This window comes from Gobio gobio, assembly GCF_949357685.1.
Source record: "Gobio gobio genome assembly, chromosome: 24".
Taxonomy (NCBI): Eukaryota; Metazoa; Chordata; class Actinopteri; order Cypriniformes; family Gobionidae; genus Gobio; species Gobio gobio.
Window position 1 is genome coordinate 11,063,205 of NC_137120.1, and position 18,702 is coordinate 11,081,906.

An 18,702-nucleotide genomic window follows, 5' to 3' on the forward strand; every position below is an offset into this window, starting at 1 on the left:
CTCGTCGGGAGCAGCTGGGGTTAGGTGTCTTGCTCATGGACACCTCGGCACTTGGTCAGGTGGTTTGTAGACAACCTACATGAACCACTGAGCCACTGTCTATGGGAGTGATCTCACTCCATTTTTCCCCTCTTTTTGAAAGTTGTGAAATCTAAAATGGGGACACAAAAAATATATATATTTAATGTATTCTCTCATTCACCGCTATAATATTTATTCCTGTGATCAAAGCTGAATTTATCATCATTACTCCAGTCTTCAGTGTCACGTGATGATATGATATTTTATAATTAAATAATAATATAATTTTTAAACTTTAATTACCCTGACAAGAAATATCATCATGTTTTAATATCACAAGATCTCGTGGCTCACACCCTTAAGTTTACATTTTTGCAACAAACAAACAAGCAACCAATATATGCTGTATCATTAGTATCGCATGCTGATGTCGCTCCTCCTTATATGTCTCCGGGCTCCCTCATGAGAGGACTCAAGACAGGTGTGACTCGCAGGTGGTTTTTACGTCTGTTGGGTTTTTCAACATCAAAAGACTTTGTATAGTGCATCTCCGCATCTTCCTCGCCTCCTTGATGTTCCTTTAAAATGGCTAACGTTGATTGGTTCAAGGGTCACGGGATGGAAGCTTTGAGTATTGGTAAGTTATAAACATTTATATTGCACTCAGGATTCCTCTGTTTATTTTTACTTAGCCCTTAATCTTGGCTATAATAAGCAATATAAATGTTTATATATAGCTCCCCTTTTTCCGCAGGGGACCGATTGTTTTTTACCAATGCCATTTTGAAAGATTTACACAATATTCCAGTCTCCCATACTTTTCACATCACAGTCAGACATTGATTCTTAAACACACAACATGTCATCAGAGTGTGGGCGTGTAAACTAGGAGGGTCCTCAAACTCTTTTGGGGGAGGATTCACAACCCAGATGAATCATTTTGTTGTGTTTGTCTCATTATTGATCAGACTTTTCACAGCTATTGAAGAAAATGATTCACATGCTTTTTTCGTTCTGTTTGTGTGGTGGTAAGTTATACACATTTATATTGCTTATTGTAGCCAAGATTCAGGTCTAAGTAAAAATAAACAGAGGAATCCTGTGTGCATTTTAAAGGGTTCAGAAGCAGTGAGTTTTATACTGATCTAAATATCTCATAAAATGTATTAAACTTGCAACTTGACACATAACTTCACACTTTTTGTTTGCTCTTTGAATTTGAGTCACATTTAAAGGTTACAAACTAAAATGATTTCACGCTTTGTAAACCAACTGCCTTAACTTGTGACAAAAACCCTTTCGTGCTCTCCAGGTGTGTTTGGTGAGTCAGTGTTAGTAATGCGGGGAGATTCTGTTACTCTAAACATTGATTTTACTGAAATACATGAAGATGATGATTTACTCTGGAAATTTGGAGACGAAAATACTTTAATAGCTGAAATCAATAGAGAAAAAAACTTCTCCACATGTGATAGTCCTGATGGGAGATTCAGAGACAGACTGAAGCTGGACGATCAAACTGGATCTCTGACCATCACAAACATCACAACTGAACATGCTGGAGTTTATCAACTAGATATAACTGGAGAAAAAATGACATCAAAAATATTCAATGTTACTGTCTATGGTAAGAAGAGACGTCTTTTGTTCGGCCCTTTATATTCTTATTTTATTGAAACAATAAATCACAGACACACCCACTGTCATCACCATTCAATTCAATGAAATTAAGAGCCTTGATTAGATTTGTCCTTATTTCCATTTATATTTCAGCTCGTCTGCCTGTTCCTGTCATCAGCAGAGATTGTTCTTCATCTTCATCATCATCATCAAATTGTTCACTGGTGTGTTCAGTGGTGAATGTGGGTCATGTGACTCTCTCCTGGTACAAAGGAAACAGTTTATTGTCCAGCATCAGTGTGTCTGATCTCAGCATCAGTCTCTCTCTACCTCTGGAGGTGGAATATCAGGATAAAAACACCTACAGCTGTGTGCTCAACAATCCCATCAGCAACCAGACCAGACATCCCAACATCACTCAACTCTGCCACACATGTGCAGGTACGGCAGCACGGCTGATATATGTGTTTATTTACTGACCTGATCTCTGTCTTCCATTTTAGATCAGACTGACACATTCACTTCTTTCTTTATCATTATAGAACCTGTCGGACCATCTCCTTCTCCTCCACCAGTCTCTCTGATAGTGCTGATCTCTGCTGGATCTCTGTTGATTGTTGTTGCAGTCGGGATGATCTGGATCTGCAGGAAACACAGAAAAACAGACCCAAGAGGCAAGAGTTATACCTACTGCTTTTAAACAAGTATAAATATACTCTAAATGTTTCACGCTTCTCAAAGTGCATCACAACACACTGGAAATACAAACACAGAAATGCCATCTCAATTAAACCAATAGCATGGGTCATACACTATATTGCCAAAAGTTTTGGGACGCCTGCCTTTACATGCACATGAACTTTAAAGGGATAGTTCACCCAAAAATGAAAATTTGATGTTCATTTGCTTACCCCCAGGGCATCCAAGATGTAGGTGTATTTGTTTCTTTGTGCCAGTCGTATAATGCATGTCAATGGAAACATTTTAGAGTATGAGAGCTATGGGAGTAAAAAAAACAGACATATGAATCCATATTAAACCCTTCATCTCGTGATGATACATTGACGTCTTAAGACACGAAACGATCGGTTTGTGTGAGAAACCGAACAGTATTTATATAATTTTTTACCTCAAATACAACACTATGTACATCAGCCGTCCCGCGCCATCACTGCCTGTAAGTGAGGTCAAAGTACACGATATGGCGTAGAGATACGCGCAAGAGATCACTTCCGCCGCTTGTATCTCATTGAGATACGCCGTATCGTGTACATTTGACCTCACTCGCTGGAAGTGATGCCGTGCTCGCGGCTTTGAACATAGTGTTGTATTTGAGGTAAAAAATGATATAAATACTGTTCGGTTTCTCACACAAACCGATCGTTTCGTGTCTTAAGACATCAATGTATCGTCACGAGCCGCAGGGTTTAATATGGATTCGTATGTCTATGTTTTTTTTTACTCCCATAGCTATCATACTCTAAAATGTTTCCATTGGCATGCATTATACGACTGGCATACTTCAACGGTTGGAGTTAAAAATCTTCATTTGTGTTCTACTGAAAAAACAGAGACACCTACATCTTGGAATGCCCTGGGGGTAAGCAGATAAACATCACATTTTCATTTTTGGGTGAATTATCCCTTTAATGACATCCCATTCTTAATCATTAGGGTTTAATATGGAGTTGGCCCACTCTTTGCAGCTATAACAGCTTCAACTCGTCTGGGAAGGCTTTCCACAAGGTTTAGGAGTGTGTTTATTTTGTGTCATTTTTGACCATTCTTCTAAAAGCGCATTTGTGAGGTCAGGCACTGATGTAGGATGAGAAGGCCTGGCTCGCAGTCTCCTCTCGAATTCATCCCAAACGTGTTCTATTGGGTTGAGGTTAGGACTCTGTGCAGGCCAGTCAAGTTCCTCCACACCAAACTCATCCATGTCTTTATGGACCGACACTTTGTGCACTGGTGCGCAGTCATGTTGGAACAGGAAGGGGCCATCCCCAAACCGTTCCCACAAAGTTGGGAGCATGAAATTGTCCAAAATGTCTAGGTATTAAGGGAACTAAGGGGCCAAGCCCAACCCCTGAAAAACAACCCCACACCATAATCCCCCCTCCACCAAATCTGAAGGCCACACAAAGTTTGGAGATCTGTAGCTTTTGACTCTGCAGAAAGTTGGCGACTTCTGCGCACTGTGCGCCTCAGCATGCGCTGGTCCCGCTCTTTGATTTTACGCGGCCTACCACTTCATGGCTGAGTTGTTGTTCCCAATTGCTTCCACTTTGTTATAATACCACTTACAGTTGACCGTAGAATATTTAGCAGTGAGGAAATTTCATGAATGGACAACCTATCACGGTACTATGCTTGAATTCACTGAGCTCCTGAGAGTGACCCATTCTTTTACAAATGTTTGTAGAAGCGTCTGCATGCCTAGTGCTTGATTTATACACCTGTGGCCATGGAAGAAATTGGAAAACCTGGATTCAGTGATTTGGAGGGGTGTCCCAATACTTTTGGCAATATAGTGTATCATTAACGATGCAACACCATCTTTAGTTTGCATCATAAATGTTTCCCCCTAAAAGCAAGTACTGTCCAAACCAAGTCATAGATTTATTCATAGATCCATTCGAAGATGTATTTTAGTCATTTCTGCTTTAACTTGAGATCCCTTCCCTTTATTACTCTCTTGTCCTCCGCCATTCCCAAGTTAAACATTGCCTGACCCAATAGCATATCTTGAAAACTAAACAAAAAAGCACCATTTTTGTTCTCAGTGACACCGAATTGGTCAAGTTTGACAACATTTATTTCAGAAGCATTTTTTTTCTAAATTTAAGTGTATTGTTATTGTTGTTCAAACAGTTCAGACTTGTGAAGATGAGATAATTTACACAGAGCCAACGTTCTGCCAACACAAAGCACAGAAATCGGTAAGATCATTTACTACTAATGTATGTTCTGTTTCTCGGAATCACATCAGAAGTAAGAAACACTGCCTCACATCACACAATACTCAATACACTCACTCATCACTTATTATTTCCAGAGCTTAACCTGAGGCACAAATGCTGTTATTTCCTGTGAAGACGTAACTGTCATACCACTGACCGTTTTTGAGAAGAGACAGAAAGAGTGTTTAAGGGAAGCTTAGAATTTACTGTAAAATGTAAAACAAAAGTGAAATAAGAATGTGTGACTTTTTATGGAAAATGCTTAGTCATTTTGAAGTTAGTCACATGATTTTTCTTTTGCTTAACCTTTGATCAACTGCTATAGTTGGCCAGATTACTTCTTAAAGGTCCTGTTCTTCGTGATCCCATTTTTCAAACTTTAGTTAGTGTGTAATGTTGCTGTTAGAGCATTTATAATACCTGTAAAATTATAAAGCTCAAAGTTCAATGCCAAGCGAGATATTTTATTAAACAGAAGTTCCCTTTCAAAGCCTACAGCGAACGGCTGGTTAGGACTACATCCTGGTATTTCCTGCTTTAATTACGTCAGTAGAGCAGTATGTCGACTAACCTCCGCCCACAAGAACACGCGAAAAAGGGGGCGTGGTCTTGTTGCTCCCGCGTGGAGAATAGGAAGTGTTGCGTTCGGTTGCGTTCGTTTAGTTTGTTTGTTGCCATGTCGTCGAGACGCTGTTATTTTCATCCCGGAGTCAAGTCACCTTTGTTTGGCTTTCCCAGGGACGCTGTACTTAGAGATCATTGAGCGCATGCATCCCCGTTATGGTGAGAGGCGTGACCTTTCCGGTAACGTGCGCTCTGCGTGCCCTAAGCTGCTGTCGAATCACAGCACGGGAACCGCTGGCCCAATCAGAACTCGTTACGTATTTCTGAAGGAGGGACTTCATAGAACAGGGAAATCTTTCAAGCCGTTTTGAGGACAGTGAAAACAGCGGTATACAGATAAGTAAATTGTGTGAAAAATACTGTGTTTTTTTACATGCGAAACATGAACACATGTTATATTGCACACTGTAAACACAATCAAAGCTTCAAAAAAACACGAAAAACGGGACCTTTAAGACATACACAGTGCATCTGAAATCGCATACTGTCTGAGTAGGTAATGCATTTGGATTTGAAATTACTTCATGACCGTTACAAAAATAATTTTAATATATCATGGTCAGGCTTATTTTCTTTTGGTCTTTGTCATGGTTTTGTGGTCTAAAGTCCAAAAATGGAAGGAGGTGGCTTGTACAGTATGTCCCAACCAATGTCAAAATCAAACCTGCGCCGTTGCTTGCCAACAATAGCACATGTTATCATACTAAACACAATTTTGCTTGATTTTACATATATTGTATGGTATAAGCAAGTAAGATAAGACAGTACAAGCTTTAGCATTTTCTCACTAATAGTGATGCAACACACAGTATAGTCATTGTAACGGGCCGCAGCCGCTAGTGTCAGTCGCTAGAGCGCCTCTTGAGATCAGGGGAGTGAGGTTTACACTCACTGCTCTTACTAGCCTACAACCTGAGCACAAGCTCCACCCTTTAGCGTGATTAGCAGCAACACAAAAACAATGGAGACTCTTCTAAATTTCCAACTTATCTTCACATTAAAGGACAACTCTGGTTAAAAATAAACCTAGGGGTAATTAACACATGGTTACCGAGTAGATCGTTCTCTGGGATGCGTTTTCATGAAAATCGAATGTAAAGAGTTTTATCTCTAAAAACAGATTAGCTTATAACCAAGTAAATGGGGCACAGAATAAGTAAAATTAAATCGCTAGTTAATACCACTAAGCCATCTTGGAAAACAGTCTCGACAAGTCGAGCCACGAACGCTGTGCTAAGCTGCGATAAATCCTATCGACCAGCTCACTTAGCACAGCGTTCGTGGCTCGACTCGTCGAGACTGTTTTCCAAGATGGCTCCTGTCTGTATACGCATAATGTTCTGTCTTTATAAAGCATCTTCTTATTAAACTGTTTGTACACTTACAAAGTTTTCAATGCTTCGGTTTGCATGTAGGGACCCTCATTATGCTACCGTGTTAGTGTGAGGCTATTTTGAGCCTTGTTAGTGGTATTAACTAGCGATTTAATTTTACTTATTCTGTGCCCCATTTACTAGCATTATAAGCTAATCTGTTTTTAGAGATAAAACTCTTTATATTCGATTTTCATGAAAACGCATCCCAGAGAACGATCTATTCGGTAACCCTGTGTAAATTACCCCTAGGTTCATTTTTCACAGGAGTTGTCCTTTAAACACACGTAAATCTTTCCCTTTACTCAAAAAACACATAAAAAAATTTATTTCAACATTTACTCTGCCGCTGGAGCATCTTCAGTGCCTTAAAGGGATAGTTCACCCAAAAATGAAAATTAGCCCATGATTTACTCACCCTCAAGTCATCCTAGGTGTATATGACATTCTTTTTTCAGATGAATAAAATCGTTGTTATATTAAAAATGTCCTGGCTCTTCCCAGCTTTATAATGGCAGTGACTTGTTGGGTCATTTTTGAAGTCATTAAAGTGCATCTATCCATCATATAACTGCTCCACACGGCTCCAGGGGGTTAATAAAGGCCTTCTGAAGCGAAGTGGCATGTTTGTGTAAGAAAAATATCCATATTTTAAAATAACTAGCTGCCGGCGGTCAGTGTTACGCAAGTCGACTTGCGCTAAAAGAGGGTGAGTAAATCATGAGCTAATTTTCATTTTTGGGTGAACTAACCCTTTAATCACTAATGCCACAAACATTGACCACATTACTTGCACAAGCAGTCTAGATCTCTAGAATCCTGGAAGATAGGAAGATGACCAAAGAAAAGGGTCACAGACTGTTCTAAGAGGGTTACAGACAGCAGGGCAAAATGAATAAAATACAATTAACCAATTGTGCAAAATATAGGACAATAGGCTCATCAACCTCTAAAAGGTAAGGATGCTTTCCATATATTTTGTTGTTGATGTCAAAAGGCTGTGTCCAAACAGTCTAGGCTAAATCAAGCACATTAAAATATTCCCTGTTCTGAATTTATTTCTCTCAATTTTTCTCTCAATTTGAAATATACGAAAAACAAATGTTTTTTTTTTGTTATTATAGCAAGGTGAAACCCATATTTTCCACTGTATTTAGTGAATTATTTCTATTGATTTCAGTCAGTCAGCTATAAATTATCCATCTATAGCCGCGTTTCCACTGCAGGAACTTTCCCCAGGAACTAGAGACTTTGGGGTGGTAATCTGTGTGTTTTGACTGCAGGAACCAGGGTCTAAATGAAGTTACTGTTTCAAAGTTCAGGAACTTTCGGGGTGGGACTTGGGCTCTGAACATGCTGATTGGTTGAGCTCACACAGCATTTTATTTCAACCTAAAAGTCTGTTGTGGTGCGTGCAGTAAGAGTTGTTTACTATTCGAATCAACAATGGAGTTTAAAAAATACAACCGATGGACCGACGATGAGGTTCAGGCTTTATTAAGCTTACTTGCGGAGGACGAAATCCAGTGGGAAGTCCTACGTCAGCGGAATAATCTTCACGGTACTTTAGACCGTGATGGAAACGCAGACAACAGCAGGTCTGGGGGAAAAAGAGCTCCTGGGACTTAATTTTGGTGGAAACAGAGCTTATGTCAAAATGTGTCGATGGAAAGAGGAGTGGATCTGCAGCATTACAACAAAATTAATTTCTGCTCTGTTTTTATGTGTCTTCCAAATACTTGACAAAATTGTCATTAATTGCTGTTTATATTTTCCTATTCTGCTTGTATTATGTTAATCATTAAATCTCTGCAGTTCACGATAATATTGTCAATATTTGATTTTAATGAAATTCCCTTACTTATGAATGATGCAAAAACACAGAGGACATATATATATATATATATATAGGATATATATATATATTTTTTAAAGATTTTAGTATCTTGTGTGATTTTTTTTTATTTATTTTTTTATTTAACAGAATGTTAAAGAAGAGGATCACACAGAGTATGCACCCGAGGATCACACAGAGTATGCAGCTGTCGCCAGGAGAAGTCTTTTAATTTTCTTACCAGATCCAGGTGTGTAATCGGGGACTGCTGTTTTTATTTTCAGCAAGGTATTTAACAATTTTGGACTGGTTTTATTTGAAGTATTATTGAGAAATCCCAGCAGACACAGCAGAATCATTCTGAGGGGTTTGAAGTGAGATATGGATTCATGAAATGCTACAGAATTGTTATCCAATCTTTACCAATTATCCAAATTGTATAGAGATCAATTTAGCATTTTTCAAGTTCGACTCTTAAAGACTCAAAATTCAGACTGTGTGTGTATATCTCCCTTTCTCTCTCTCTCTCTCTACACCTGTACAAAAATGTGGTTTGACCTGATGGGTGGAGAAATAGGCTCTGCATGAAGTAAGTTTAGTAAACTCATGTTTGCATCTTTCCAACAAGACAGAAGAGAACAACATGGCATGTGGGTTTAAATGTAGGCTACTAAAAATGCCAACTTGGGGGTGAGATCACCACTTCAGGAAATATAATAAATATTTTGTTCACAATTTCATGAAAAAAATCCTTGTTGCACATTTCAATAGTGAACATGATAAGTTAGAACCAAAAAATGTTGTCATAATTTCCTCACCCTCGTGTTGTTCCAAACCTGTATGAGTTTCTTTGTTCTGTTGAACACAAAAGAAGATATTTTGAAGAATGTTGGTAACAGTTGACAGTAGGGCACTGACATTCATAGTATTTTCTTTCCTACTATGAAAGTCAACGGCTATCGTCAACTGTCTGATTACCAACATTCTTCAAAATATATACTTTTAGAACAACAAGTGAAGTTATTAAACGTAATTTCGGGAGGAGTACGCCCATCTAATCTTCCAATTAATACCAAGGTATAAAACCAGAAGCTTACCTCTTCCCATTTTTAGTTCCTGCAGCATCCCTCCTCCTCCCCTGCTCCTCCTTTTGTACAATTTTGCCTGTTATAGGGGGGCAATCGGAGCTCGGGTATAATATCCTCTCCGAGCCCCTCTATAGCAGACAGCAAGCCAAATCTGTTTACCACTTTCACTAAGATTATATGGGCACACAAACTAGTGAATTCAGGTTTGGAACAACATGAGGGTGAGAAAAAAGACAACATTTAAATTTTTGTGTGAATTAACCCTTTAACTACGTCGCCATTTCTCTACCTTCCATAAGGAGGCTCCCAGGGAGTATTATTTTAACTAGTGAAAGAACTGCAGTGCCATTAAATCAGAAGAACTGAATATGAATCAGAATCTGCATTCATTTGTCTGAGAGGTAAAGTGGTGAAAACGAAGCTTCTCTTTAATTTGCTGTCGGTAATCTTGTTTTTACTCGACAATGGTAAGAACTTTGTTACAATCCCATACGGAAATGTAATATATGTGCATATATGAAATATCAATGTGTGCAATATTTGCTCATATAAAGTAAAACATTTTACCTATTAGAAATTCCATACATTGACATATAAATGTATCCCATATATCATATAGGTTTATGTATGTATAATACATAATTTGACATACACTAGATTAGGCATAACATTATGACAGGTGACAGGTGAGGTGAATAACACTGATGATCTCTTCATCACGGCACCTGTTAGTGGGTGAGATATATTAGGCAGCAGGTGAACATTTTGTCCTCAAAGTTGATGTGTTAGAAGCAGGAAGCGAAGGAGCGAAGGCTGGCCCGTGTGGTCCGATCAAACAGACAAGCTACTGTAGATCAAATTGCCAACATTAGGCACGTGAGCATCTGAACTGGACCACAAAGCAATGGAAGAAGGTGGCCTGGTCTGATGAATTGCATTTTCTTTTACATCGCGTGGATGGCTGGGTGTGTGTGCGCGTCGCTTACCTGGGGAACACATGGCACCAGGATGCACTATGGGAAGTAGGCAAGCCGGTGGAGGCAGTGTGATGCTTTGGGCAATGTTCTGCTGGGAAACATTGAGTCCTGCCATCCATGTGGATGTTACTTTGACACGTACCACCTACCTAAACATTGTTTCAGACCATGTAACGATATTCCCTGGTGGCTGTGGCTCTTTCAGCAGATAATGCGCCCCCTGCCACGAAGCAAAAATGGTTCAGGCACAAGTTTGAGGTGTTGACTTAGCCTCCAAATTCCCCAGATCCCTATCCAACTGAGCATCTGTGGGATGTGCTGAGCAAACAAGTCCGATCCATGGAGGTCCGATCCCCACCTCACAACTTACAGGGCTTAAAGGATCTGCTGCTAACATCTTGGTGCCAGAGATACCACAGCACACCTTAAGGGGTCTAGTAGAGTCCATGCCTCAACAGGCCAGGGCTGTTTTGGCAGCAAAAGGGGGACCAACACAATATTAGGAAGGTGGTCATGATATCATGCCTGATCGGTGCATTGTAAAAAAAATTCAGGGCTCCAATTGAAAATGTTCTAGTGAGCGATCACATCTAAATTTTTCAGTTGGCCAAATTGAATTTCTGTGAATTGATGCAATTTATTTCAATTAAAATTCAAGAAATTCAATTTGGCCAACTGAAAATTTTAGATGTGATCGCTCACTAGAAAATTTTCAATTGGAGACCTGATTTTTTTTTTAGAGTGTGTGTATCGTGGCCATGACAAAACTAACTGAACCAAACATGTCCCCTCCCTGTCACCGTAGAGATGTTTATATGCATACAGCAACATCTAGTATCATAACCAGGAATCAGCAGCTCCACAATCTAATATACGTATATTATATAAATGTTTTTCAAATGACAGTTTTGATTAGATTAGATTAGATTCAACTTTATTGTCATTACACAAGTACAAGTACAAGGCAACGAAATGCAGTTTAGGTCTAACCAGAAGTGCAATAGCAGCAAGTGCAGGATATACAACGTTTGCATAAGTGCAGGACATGGATATGTACTGAGTATATATAAATATATATATAAATAGAGAGATGGTTATTACTATAAACAGAATTTACAGGTGGATATGTAATATAATTTACAGATGGTTATTACTATAAACAGAATTTTACAGATAGAGGTATACAATGATATGTTAGGCTAAAAAGAGGAATATGGCAGTGGATTAAGGTAGTGCAATAAATTATGGACAGAAGCTATCCGAAAAAAAAAAAAAGTGTAAAAGTGCAGTGGAAAGTGATTGCATATTACAGTTAGAAGTACGGTGCAAAATGCAAATGTAAACAGTAGGTACTGTAAATAACAGTCAGCAATGCAAATTAGCATAATCCAGTTAAGGTATGGTAGTGCAAAATGAATAAGTAAACAGTTGTTACTGTAATAAACAGTCGGTAGTGCAAATAACAAAGTGAAGGCGGATGTGAGGTAGGAGAGTTATCAGTATATGAGGGAAGTGGATCAGCGGGGGTTTGAGTTCAGTAAAGAGACAGCTCTGGGGAAAAAACTGTTCTTTAGTCTGCTGGTCCTGGTCCGGTGGATCCTGAAACGCCTGCCGGAGGGCAGGAGAGAAAACAGTCTGTGGGCTGGGTGAGAGGAGTCCTTGAGGATGCTGCGAGCTCGATGCAGACAGCGTTTCCTCTGGATGTGCTCGATGGCAGGTAGTGGAGTCCCTGTGATGCGCTGGGCAGTTTTCACCACCCGCTGCAGTGCCTTGCGCTCCGCAACAGAGCAGCTCCCATACCACACTGCCACACAGTTGGTCAGGATGCTTTCTATTGCGCAGCGATAGAAGTTCACCAGGATAGCCGAGGAGAGCTGATTCTTCCTCAGTGTCCTCAGGAAGAAGAGGCGCTGGTGAGCCTTCTTGACCAGGCTGGAGGTGTTGGTCGTCCACGACATGTCCGCCGAGATGTGGATCCCCAGGAACTTGAAACTGGAGTCACGTTCAACAGCAATTCCATTGATGTGGATGGTGTCGGTGTGCCTCTTGACTCCTTCCTGAAGTCCACGATGAGCTCCTTCGTTTTGGTGGTGTTGAGGAGCAGGTTATTTTCGGTGCACCATGTGGCCAGGTGCTGGATCTCCTCCCTATAGGCAGTCTCATCGTTGTTGCTGATGAGCCCAATCACCGTAGTGTCGTCCGCAAACTTGACGATAGAATTAGATCCATACACAGGCTTGCAGTCGGCGGTGAAGAGGGAGTAGAGAAACGGGCTTAGCACACAGCCCTGTAGTACACCAGTGTTAAGAGTGATGGATGTGGAGCAGGTGAATCTTGAACGAACATTCTGGGGTCTGTCAGTTAGGGAGTCCAAAATCCAGTTACATATTGAAGTGTTGATGCCCAGGTCTCCAAGTTTGGCTATTAACTTGGTTGGGATGACAGTGTTGAATGATGAGCTGAAGTCAACAAACAGCATGCGTGCGTAAGTGTTTTTATTGTCCAGGTGAGTGAGCACAGAGTGCAGTGCCATGGAAACGGCATCCTCTGTGCTCCTATTGCTGCGGTAGGCAAACTGGTGTGAGTCCAATGTGGATGGTAGAGAGTCTTTTAGGTGTTCCAGGACCTATTGATTACAGTTGATTACACACTGGGTTTATATTTATATTTATATCTGGGTTTATACTTCTAAGGACCGAGTTGAACAGCTAGATATTGATAATAACAGCTGATTTTGATTGAACTGATAAATGGCTCCATCTGGTGTGTTTTTGAAGAACAGCATCATCACTGTGAGCTCAACAGGAAACAGACTATTATCCTCCTGGTGTTCTGACTATATTATATATGTGACCTATCAGGATGTGCGTCCAACACTATATTTGCATGGGTTTACAGTTATTTTACAATCACTAGGACACATTTCTCAATACTTAGGTCACTTTTTCAAAGCTCAGTTCTCCTAACCAACTTTCAATTTGGCACAGCAATTCATTTCACATTCAAAATGCACTAAAAGTACCATTCATGTCTCAAATTAAGTTATTCTTCAATGTAACGCTAGAAGCTATACACTGCTATTTTGAACCAATAATCGGAGCAAAAATCTGTTGAAGGATGACGTCCATAAATCAGTTATTTATCTGACTTCAATAGGTATAATTAATCGGACTCCATTAAAGTTGTTGTTATTCTTCAACCTCTTATTCTTTAAAGGGAAAAGTATTTCTTAGAACTGATAGGATTCAACGTGAACACTTAGATGACGAAAGTTACAATCACTTTAGCTTTCAACATTATCAGTGGAATAGGAAAGACTCTCAAAGCCTTTAAAGCAGACAAAGTTATTTATTAAGTTACATGTTTAAATACACAGACAGTTGAATGGAACAACATTGTACAGAAAACCAAAAGATAATGTACATGGGTGGTGATCAAGAGGGGGATATATTAATGCATGTTTATGCAACAGTACCAAGATTGTACATTAGGACACTTTGGGCCCTATCTTGCACCCAGCGCAATTGACTTTGTACACCGACGCATGTGTCATTCCTATTTTGCACCCGCGCAAAGCGCGCTTTTCCCTCCACAGAAGCACGTCGCTAAACTAGTGAATGAACTTGCGCTACCTGGGCGGTTCAGCGCAAAAAAGGAGGCGTGTTCCGGCGCAAACAATCCCTGGTGCTATTTTGCTGTTCCATTAAACAATTGCGCCACTGACCAGAAAAAACCTAGTCTAAAGTCAGTGGCGCGTTGCGCGTTGTTCATTATGCTATTTTAAGGGCGCATGCTTGACCATAATGTATAGCGTGCACAACGCGCATACACTTTGCTCATGTAATCTACACAGATGCAACAGTTATTTTTGCAAATCATAAATTGTTACACTAAAAAAAATAACACATGAGATGACGGAAATCGTTGTGGTGTGCCACGAAGATGTGAAAAAATAGGCATAAATCTAGCTTACAAATGATTCAGGCTAATTGTAATAATTAAGGATAAGACCTGTTTGCCCAATAGTGGCAAGACATATATGTATATAAGGACATCTGACAAATTGGCTTGTCCGTCAAGAAGCAGGAAAAAAAATCGACTGAAAAACTGAAAGACTGAAAAAAAAAGACTGTGAAATCACCTTTACCATAAAGTACAACATTACAACTTCACTTCTCTGTCTTTCACTGCTCTTACAAGAACATCAGTCTCCTCGGCTGTGAACTGCTCCTGGCGTGCGCCTGGTAAATACGCCATAATAATAGCAATCCATAATGGAACTTGCGCACCTGCTTTTAAAGGAAATGTTGGATGACGCTCGGATTGGTTTATTCACGTTACGCCCAAACCACACCTATGAATAATGAAGCTACTTCAGACCAACCCATTTTAGATTTGCGCCGGGTGCAAGAGCCATTTATCCCGCCGGGAAAATAACAACAGCGCCGAGACCCGCCCACAAAGTTACTTGCGCTTCACGCTTTGACACTTGCGTTTCAGATCGTTAAAATAGGGCCCTTTATCTCTATTCACCACCATTCAGTGCAGTTTATAAGCTGTCAGATGAGACATAGTTACATGTTAGAGCACACTAGCAGATAAACCGTATGTAGTGCTCATATATGTCCTGTGAAGCAAATGGTACAGATGTCCTGGAGAGTAGAGCCTGTGCTTCCTGAAACATTGATAATATGCTGCATGTTGCTTTTATTTAAAAATCAGTAACTGTATTGCAGTGATGTTTAACTACTTTGTTTAGTTGAAGTTTTGTTTAGCGGATATATTTTACTCCATGCAGTGAGTAGAAGCAGAGCTGACACAAATTATGAAATACAGCTCTTATTAAAATGCTGTCATTCTTAAAGTACTGATAAAATGTGGAACTGTACCGTTTTTAATAGCAGGGTATTGCGGAACCTTGAGCATAACACCCAGCATAACACCCAGCAACAATACTATATGCCATTTGACATGCATGTGACTGTAACAACAACAACGAAAGACTTGACTAATGTTTACAACTGACAGAGATATGATATTCAGGGATGATGTGAACGAGTGAATTGTCACCTTTTCACACTGTTACTTTGGATTCATACTTTCAGCCAGAGGTGGACAGTAACTAAGTACATTTACTTAAATACTGTACTTAAGTACACTTTTTGAGTATCTGTACTTTCCTCGAGTAGTATTGTTTCTGGAAACTTACGACTTTTACTTCACTACATTTGAAAGACAAATATTGTACTTTTTACTCCACTACATTTTTATCAAGGCCCTCGAAGTAGAAAGTTGTAGCGGCTTTGAAAGTCAGTGGATGATTTGTTTTCTTCTTTGAAACAGGATTTCTTTTTTTTTTTTTTGCAGACAGCCTTTCAGTAATCACTCTTGTAGGATCACATGAAGTTCAATGATTTCGAACACCAATCAATTGATGGCAAAATAGAAGGCGGCAGTTCCCAGACGCAGTGCGCGCAACCATGGCCATACTTAAAAGTTAAAATTCAGAAGAGCAGACGTGGATAAGTCTGAAGAAGTGCAACAACACTAAAGCGCACACAGAAAGCAGCCTCTCAGACGCCGGACCACAAGTACTGAATTTTAGTCTATTGAATCTACTAAAATCTTATTATAGTCAATTAAAACTAGACTAAAACTAAAACAATTCAGATGCCTAAAATGTTGTAGTCAAAAGTATGATTTTGACTTTGATATGAGCTTTGTAACTTTTAAACAAGTATTTAAATGAGTTCAAGGTATGCTAGCATGTCAGATGGAGCATGACTGGCTTAAACCACCATGATGTAACGATAATAAAATAATGCGTTTACTTTTACTTTTGATACTTAAGTATTTTTAAAAGCAAGTACCTCTGTACTTTTACTTCAGTAAAAATCTATCTTTACAACTTTCACTTGTAATGGAGTAATATTTAACCAATAGTACTTATACTTTTACTCAAGTAATGGAGTGTCCACCTCTGCTTTCAGCATCCATCAAGAGAATCTCAGTCTGTTCAGGGGGCGAGTGTTTTACTTTCACCATTCTGCTGAGGGAAAACACAGATTCACAAAAGGCAAACGAAATGAACAGGATTAGTGATTCAGTTGAACAAACGCAAAAATACTTCTTCTTTTACCTGATCTTTGCAGAATGTACAGAGGGTTTCTTTACTTAAATATTAAACTCAAATGTAAGTGTGTGGATTATTCATATTTGTATTCTTTGTTTTTAATCTCATTCTTGTGTTAATGAATTTGGAGAATTCTAGATAAGCGACTGCATGCTGTATGGGTTGTTCCCACATATTTTTTTGTGTGTAAATTTACAATACATTTTTTGTGTAAACTTTATTAGTGAATCAAGATTTCTTTGAGAAAACACCCATACACAGATTTTACACAATGTGCATATGTATGCTTAGTTAATGAGATGCAGGCCCTGTTTCAAAGACAGGGCTTTAGTTCAATTAGGGCATTTAAGTAGCTTTTATAAGTCTACACTAGAAAAACACATTACTGGTGTGCATCTTGAGACAAAACAATAGCGTTGACATTTTAAAATATGTCAGTAGCTACAAGTTGCTTTCAGTTAAAACAGTTCAAACATGCATTTTAATCTAGCTTAAGTCTTGTTTGTGTCATAAAATGTCATAAAATTGGTATGTCAAGCATGTTCCCTTGACATGCAAGAACCAATGAGGTTCATTCTCGTGTTATGCAGCACGTTTCAGTTTCTGCAGGGGTGTAACGATGCACGTATTCGTACCGAACCGTTTCGGTATAGGGCTTTCGGTTCGGCGCATACGTGTTTCCAAATGCAATCTTTAACAGTTAACAGTCGGCTTGTTTAAAGCGCGGAACACACTTCAATCCGAGTTCCCATACGAACATATTAAGTATTCAGTCCATTTTATCATGAAATTCAAACGATAAATGCCGTTTTGACGCTCTTTAATATGACTGTATAGCCGTTTATAGACGTGTCAGTTCAACTTCAAGCGCTAGCGCGCGAGTGAACGCGATCATCTCTTCCTAAAGAATAAACATAAAGTAACATCTCTTAAGGTATGTTGGGGATACATTACAACTTACTGAAATGTATAATATGTCATGTAATCGCTAAATCGGTGTTTAAACCGCAGAAAGCTTGTAAACAATGTCACGTAGCATCACATTTAACTGTTACCTCAGAAGTCATTCAGTGTCCACAGCTGTTAGTTCACTAGAGAAAAGAACTCTTTCACTAAATATATGCACTATATTAGTCTATATATTCATTATATTCTACTTAACCTGTTAGTGATGTCTTGTTTATTTAATGTATGTTTAAATAAAACTGTCATGAAAATGACAGACACTGTGTATAAATGATTAGATTAAATTGGAAAAAATATAATTAGATTTAGAAGTTAATACAAAAACTTATGAGAAGCTTATGAGTTATGAGTGTTGATGATTATATCTAAAAATAAATAGCAACTGAATTTAGGCTAATAGTTTGGGCTCTGTTGTTAATCTTTAATAGCAATATGTAAGTAAGGGCTCCTTATAAAGTTTACAGCATTTTCTTTAAAAAACTGTTTTATAATTGAATCAATTTAAGGACAGACACAATTTTTTCAGTAAACCATTGTTGAATAAAAATAAATAAAAAGCAATTTTGTAAAACTGCTGTACCGAACTCGTACCGAACCGTGACTTCAAAACTGAGGTACGTTGCCTACCGAACCGTCAGTTTTATGTACCGTTACACCCCTAGTTTCTGCAAGAGGTTTGTTGTGGTGCGTCATGCTCAATTGAGCTTTTGTTTATGTTCGCTAATTAACGTTTATACGTGAATAAAAGCCTAAATTCAATCCGTTCATCATATAATCCGATCGTGTCTCTTTACAAAATTCGGACTACACTGCTCAATTCATATGGATTAGTTTTACGATCTCTTTATGAACGTTATGAAGCGTCAAAGTGTCAGTTGCATAGCTGTCAATGGAGGGACAAGAAAAACTTATGGACACACAAAACTTGACTTTTAAATTCAGGGGGGTTTTTTGCATGCAGACAGATTTAGTGCACATGGTTTCTCACCTGATCACTCTGCTTCTTCCTGATGCCTGTTTGAACAATAATAACACAATATGTATTTATTGTAATTAACTAAGGCCCCATCCACACAGAGACGCGTTTAGCTGTATACATAAAAAAA

The 18,702-nt window shown here is 39.0% G+C and overlaps 1 protein-coding gene across 10 annotated transcripts in view; it reads right to left on the reverse strand.

Annotated features, from left to right (window-relative positions):
* Positions 1–2,121: 2,121 nt before the first annotated feature.
* Positions 2,122–18,702, reverse strand: part of LOC307120609 (uncharacterized protein) — a 34,546-nt gene continuing 17,965 nt past the window's right edge. For 2 of the 10 annotated variants that reach the window (XM_079807730.1, XM_079807727.1), the window contains 2 exons: positions 18,585–18,610; positions 13,829–16,543 (listed from right to left, as the gene is read on the reverse strand). In XM_079807730.1, the coding sequence (XP_079663856.1) occupies positions 16,514–16,543; positions 18,585–18,610 (56 nt within the window). In that variant the 3' untranslated portion in view covers positions 13,829–16,513. Of the gene's footprint in view, positions 2,284–13,090; positions 13,124–13,828; positions 16,547–18,584; positions 18,611–18,702 lie in introns of those variants that run through there. The other 8 variants (XR_013815823.1, XR_013815824.1, XM_079807731.1 and 5 more) reach the window with 7 other exon arrangements.